The sequence below is a fragment of the Quercus robur genome, chromosome 10 (assembly GCF_932294415.1).
Source record: "Quercus robur chromosome 10, dhQueRobu3.1, whole genome shotgun sequence".
NCBI classification, from domain to species: Eukaryota; Viridiplantae; Streptophyta; class Magnoliopsida; order Fagales; family Fagaceae; genus Quercus; species Quercus robur.
Window position 1 is genome coordinate 15,915,522 of NC_065543.1, and position 6,699 is coordinate 15,922,220.

At 36.9% G+C, this 6,699-nt stretch overlaps 1 protein-coding gene across 1 annotated transcript; it reads left to right on the top strand.

The window, feature by feature from the left end:
• On the top strand, positions 1-771 carry LOC126703879 (putative disease resistance RPP13-like protein 1). Its single transcript, XM_050402940.1, has one exon. The coding sequence runs from the start codon at positions 1-3 to the stop codon at positions 769-771; it is 771 nt and encodes a 256-aa protein (XP_050258897.1).
• The last annotated feature ends 5,928 nt before the right edge of the window (positions 772-6,699 follow it).

A 6,699-nucleotide genomic window follows, 5' to 3' on the forward strand; every position in this document is an offset into this window, starting at 1 on the left:
ATGGCTTCTCGTGAGGTACTAGACTTTTTTAGCCGATGGAAGCTTAATACTGAATCTCTGAAGAAGTTGAGGACAACTTTACTGTATATCAATGCAGTGCTCAATGACGCTGAAGAGAAGGTAAAAAACCCAGCTGTCAAAGAGTGGGTTAACGAGTTAAAAGATACTGCTTATCATGCTCAGGACTTACTGGATGAGATTACTACTGTTGCCCCGCGCTACAAGCTGGAAGCTGAACTGGAAATGTGCAGAAGTAAGGTACGAAGCTTAAACTTAACTTCTCTTAGTTTTTCTTACCAGGGGATTGAACCAAAGTTAGAAAAGATTCTAGGCAGACTAGAATTTCTTGCAAAGGAAAGAGACATCCTTGGTCTGAAAGAAGGTGGTGGTGAGAAACCTTCACGAAAGTGGCCGACAACGTCTTTGGTAGAAGAATCCAGTGTATACGGTAGGGATGATGATAAGGACGCCATAATCAAGTTGTTGCTGTCAAATGATCGCAGTGGTGATAGCACAAGTGTGATTCCCATAGTGGGCATGGGTGGTGTAGGCAAGACCACCCTTGCTCAGCTTGTATACAACAAGAAGTTGGTGACGGATATTTTTGAAGTCAGAGCTTGGGTTTGTGTTTCACAAGAATATGATGTACTAAGGATAACGAAAAGTATTCTTGAGGCAGTCTCCTCAACTGGTGATAGTGACAATCTAGATCTACTCCAAGTTAGGTTGAACGAGTCTTATGGGAAGGAAATTTCTGATTGTGTTGGATGATGTATGGAGCGAAAATTACGAGGATTGGTCCTTAATGAGTGTTTTGAAATCAGGGGCACATGGGAGCAGGGTTATTGTAACAACACGTCACAAAAGTGTTGCTTTAACTGTACGTAAAGGCACAGTTCAACCTTATCATTTAATGCAATTGACAGATGAAGATTGCTGGTTGTTATTTGCAAAACATGCATTTGGCAACATAGATTCTCAAGAATATCCAGAGTTGGAGCTAAATGGTAAGAAAGTGGTGAAGAAGTCTAATGGCTTGCCTTTAGCAGCAAAAAATATTGGAGAGCAATATTGGAGAGCAATAGATGGAATTTCTCAGATGGTGAAAGCAGTATTCTGCCCGCTCTTAGATTCAGTTACCATTATCTACCTTCATATCTAAAACCGTGCTTTGCTTATTTCTCAATCTTTCCTAAAAACTTCAAATTTAAAATGGATGAGTTAATGCTCTTATGGTTGGTGGAAGATTTTTTGCTATCCCCTAAAACAGAGAATTTAGAAGAAGTAGGTAATGGGTATTTCAATGAGCTAGTATCTAGGTCGTTCCTCCAACAATCATCAAATATACGCTATGTTATGCATGACCTGTTGCATGATTTAGCAAAATTTGTCTCTAGGGAGTTTTGTTTTAGAATGGAGGGTAACAATTCATATGGCTTATCGGAAAAGACTCGTTATTTTTCATATTCTAGAAGAAAGTGTGATGCCTATGAGGGATTTGAAGCCTTACATAAAGCCAAGGTTTTGTGAACCTTTCTACAATCATCATCAATTTTTTCAGCATCGCATGGGTACTTAAGTAATAATGTTATACTCAACTTACTGCCAGCACATATAAGAAGCTTAAGGGTACTATCTCTATTTTCCTACTGTAATTTGACAGAATTGCCAGACCTGATTTGCACTTTGAAACATTTGCGATATTTGGACCTTTCTCACATTGCAATCAAAGTATTACCTGAATCTATCTGTACTCTATACAATTTGCAAACTTTGCTGTTGTTATGTTGTCGTTCTCTCACTGAGTTGCGTGCCAACATGGGATGTCTAATCAACATGCATCATCTTGACATAAGAGGAACAAACTTGATAAAAATGCCACTGCTAATGGGGAAGATTGAAAAGTCTCCCAACCTTAATTGCTTTTACTCTGGGCAAAAATGGCGGCTTAGGAATCAATGAGCTGAGGGAACTTCGGCAACTTAAGGTGTAAAGTTGTGATTTACAACTATGTTTTATGTTGGCTTTATTTCATGACAAAAAGTGTTGTAATTGCTTTAATTTTGTTCTTTGTATTTTGTGAGATTTTATTGTATTGAGCTTAGTATTAAGTTGGTGAAGACTCAAGTTTAAATGAAGATCAGTGCATTTTGCGACTAGCTCGTGAGAAGGGTTCCCGTGAAAAGGACATGTGAGAAGCACATGACTGGAAGCTGAAGAGTCGTGCCAGACTATCAATTTCGCAAGTGTCTCGCGAGTAAGGCCTTCTTGCGAGGTAGTCGCAAAACATTCTGCCTGGAGGAATTTTAAGTGTGACTTTCTTCCACTTTACCCATACTATATATACCCTCATTACCCACAAATTGTGAGGAGGTCATTCAGAGAAAAAAAACCCTAGATAGGTTTTCTACAACACACACATCCATCTTCCAGGGAGAGAGCTATTCATCTTTAGTGAGAAATCATTCTAGCCTCTTCTCCTTCCCTTTCTCATTGTCATACATTGAGAGGAGATTTGTACCTAAACACAACTCACACCTATTTAGAGTGTAGAGAGTGTTTTGAAGCTTGAGAAGTTTTGGGGATTTGCCAAAAGAAGCTGGTGAGGCTTGGCGGATGCAATCGGGCGTATTGCGGGATCTAGAAAGTTAGAAAAGACACGGTTTCGAGAAGTCTTGTTGGAGTAAGAGCTTGGAGGGCTTAGGTACATTGAGTAGATTAGGTTTGGAGGGTCTCTTGCTATTTGTGTATCCCAACTTATTGTCTAGTGGATCGATTTACCGCTTGGAGGGCGGTAGAAAGGTTTTTCGCCAAGTTCTTCGGTTTTCTCTTCGATAACACGTCATCGAGTTATCTTGTATTTGCATCTCTCTTCTCTTACTCTTGTACTTTACTTTTATGGTTTGTTGTTCATGTTTATGCACTAGAGTAGTATCAGTTGATTGCGCTTCATTTACTCTTATTTCCGCACTTAGATAAATTAGAGTAAAAATAATCTAGTTGTAATTTTTAATTGGGGGTCTAAATAGCTTTTGTGTTTATAACACATTTTTGAGCTTTCATAATGGAACCCTTTCTGTTTTGAAGTTAGAAAATGTTGCCAATGCTAGAGATGCTTTGGAGACCAATTTGAGGGATAAGTTACAACTTGAAGAATTAGTATTGAAATGGGGTAGACAGACGGATGACTTCAAAAATGATAGAGAAGTACTAGACCAACTGCAACCTCATGCATATCTAAAAAGGCTTAAAATTGAAAATTATGGTGGCACAGCATTTTCAGATTGGTTAGGAGATGCGTCTTACAAAATTGAATATGTAAACCTTCATAATTGTGAATATTGCGTCTTCTTGCCACCATTTGGGAAATTGCCCAATCTCAAGTACCTCTCTATTGTGGCATTAAATGTAGAGACTATTGATACAGAGTTTTATGGGACTGCTGCTTTTGGGAAAGAGCCATTGGAATCGCTAGAAATTTTGAACATGTTGCAATTGAAGGAATGGGTTCCTTTCGCAGATGTGAATGGAGGTGCAGTAGCTTTCCCTTGTCTGCAAGAGCTTTGTATACAAAACTGTCCTAAACTGACCAGGGGTCTTCCCAATGACCTTTTTTCTTTAAAAGTACTGGTGATTGATTAGTGTAAGCAGCTTGTGGCTTCAGTTCCAAGTGCTCCAGCCATACGTGAATTGAAGTTGCAATATTGTCATAAGGTGTTGTTGAATGAATTACCACCTCTAGTGTTGATATGATGCCTTGGAGTCCTTCCATACGGACAACAACCATTGTCTTCAAGATTTGAATATCTCTGATTGCCTATCTCTCATGTTGCTTCCTAGTAGTGGTATATCTGATACACTAAAATCACTCAGTGTCAAGAACTGTGGGAAATAAATATTTCCAATGCACCAATGCTATGCATCCCTTGAGAGTTTGCTCATAAGATGTAGCTGTGATTCTCGTGTCCTTTCAATGAGACTTATTTCCAAAGCTCAATCAACTTGATATCCATGGATGTCTGAATCTTCAGTCCCTTTCTGTTCCAAATCATGGACCACTTCAGCATCTTGCATCTCTCGGAAGTTCACGGATATGTAGTCAATTAGGTGAAAATTGGTGTGGCTTGCATTAAAATCCTAGTTTTCTAGGATAATGGCATGGGTTGTACAAACTTCAAGAGCTGTAATGTTCTTGTTTGAAGGCAATTCTGATAATATCCTTCATGAGGGAGAGATTCAGACTCACGCCTGACTGTCTGAGTGCCTACATACCTAAGAGGTATGTTGGCAGGAAAGGAAAATAGCGAATGTGTTGACTAGATTATGTTTTCCTATACTGCACTCTTGGTTGATTTCGTTAAAAAATTCCCAGTAAGCACTCAGCAATCCGACAGGTGCAGGTACCCATGGTCTCAGATATGCTTCAGTGTGTCTAAATCATGACCTTACTGTGAACCCTGCAAACTTACTTGTGGCTTTCTTACAACTGTACGTACATATGATATCGTATCTTGCTCCTATGTAGTTTTAGTTTGTTTTACATAGTAATATCTGAAAATTTGTGTAAACAATTTTCTGTATCCGTAACTTGTGAAAATCAAGATAATTTTTCTGCGGATAGCAATGGTTCAGTAACCTGATTTTGAATCTCATCAAAGATTAGTTCTTTTTCACGGGGATTCATATTTGATTCTAAAGATAAATGAGTCTTTGTATATGTAATGTAAATGCAGTCCAAGCCTTTCTAGTATGGTGGGTGCCCAAAAGACACATACTGAAACTTTGAATCAACATCTAATTAGTACTCCAGCAGTCCAGCTTAGGCCAAAGCTAAGTATAATGAGTCACATTCATAGGGAAAGAAGGAAGGCAAACAAAAGTTAAGATTTAAATATCTTCAATATAATTACACATACATATAGGCTATAGCTTGGTTCAGTTTATTCTTACAACTCTTCTTTGTAGGAAACGGCTACAGAAAATTTCCAAGAATACCAAAAATCAAATCCACTAATGTGACCAGTATATCAAATTGACTTGATGAATATCTGGATATGAAAAATAAACTTCCTACAATAGAATGGATGATGAAATGGAGCACCGGTTGATAACTCTAGTGTTTTCTGCAGAAAGTGTATAGAGAATAGAGATCATTTGTTCTTTGAGTACTCATTCTCTAGAAAGGATTTGGACTGCAATAATGAGACTGTCTAATATCAAATCCTCATACCAGCTGGGTTGATCTTGAGGATTGGGGGTCTTCTGTCTTCAAAAGGAATGTCTTGAGAGTAATCATTACCAAATTGGCTTATGCTGCAGCAGAGAAATGCCATAGTCCACGCAGGGCAGGTTAGAACTGAAGAGAGTTTCCAAATTCCGGTGTCAAGGTGATCAATCCTATTCAAAAAAGAATCTATGAAGAAATTTTCAGTATGAGAAGTCATGTTTCAACCTTCACTAATTAAAATTTTGATAATATTAATTTTACTAAAAAAGAAAAAGATAAATAATCCCAACTTCTTGCTAATATATTCTTTCATCTTGTTTGGGCTTTCTTTAAATAACTTCATTCAGTTGTATGTTTAGAGAGGAAAGTTCTACAATCTTCTCTCCTTTTCCATTTTCTCTTTCCATCTAAGTAAAAATTCTACAAAGCATGAAGCTCTAATAATCCAAACCTGTATATATATATATATATATATATAATTACTTTTTTATTCTTTGTAGAATCAGAATCAATGATAGCTAACATTATATCTTCTAGTCACTTGCTAACCCTTTTATACTTTATAGTCACTAGCATGCTAGTCTTGGATATGTTTACTCTATCCAACTGTCTCTCACTACACGAAAGAGTAATTATTGTTTTACGCTCCTTAATGTTACAATGTCCACATTTTCATACCAAATATTTACATTTTACATATGATATGAAAGAATGTGAACATGACTTGAAAGAGTGTGAACATTATTGGATGTGAAACAATCGATGCTACTTACACAGTTACACCTCCATTCCAGCACTAGGAGCAAAGTGTACACACTCTACGTAATTAGATTATGTTTTTATCAACTCTATGTTGAACCCTTGAGAAAATGTTCGCAATAATTTTAAACGAATCTTAAGTAGTAAGTTGTTATTAACTGTTACTGATGGACAAAAATGTAATATTAGTAGTGGTTCCAAATTAGAACTAGTAATAACATATCATCTAAAATTTGTTGTAAAATCGGTGTGAATATAAGCATGTAGCATTACTTAAAAAAGAAAAAGAAAAAGAAAAAGAAAAAGAAAAAGGATAATAGTTATATAATGTTTTACAATCTTCTCACCCAGTTAGGACCAATGCAAACAAATAATGGCCCAAGCCATCAAGCTTTTTGGTGCGCAGGCCTTGGCATAAAGAGAGGGCCACAGGTTTTAGGCATGGGCTGAGAAACCCAATATTGCTTGACCCAATTACTTTAAGGTTGTTTTCTTTCTTTCTTTTGAGCTTGGGCTTTTGTACTTTGGGTTTCCAAAACGACCCTCAAAATATTTAGTTACCTACACCTCCACTCTAGTACTAGAAAAGCATTGTTTTCATACAAGATTTGAGCTTTGATTAGATTAGATTAGATTATTATCAACTATATGTTGAACTCCCTAAGAAATGATACCAATTCAATATTCTTTTGAGAATACTAAGTATTTTTAAT

Bases quoted from the DNA above. Each gene is read 5' to 3' on its own strand.
- LOC126703879 (XM_050402940.1), top strand. From the start codon at position 1: ATGGCTTCTCGTGAGGTACTAGACTTTTTTAGCCGATGGAAGCTTAAT.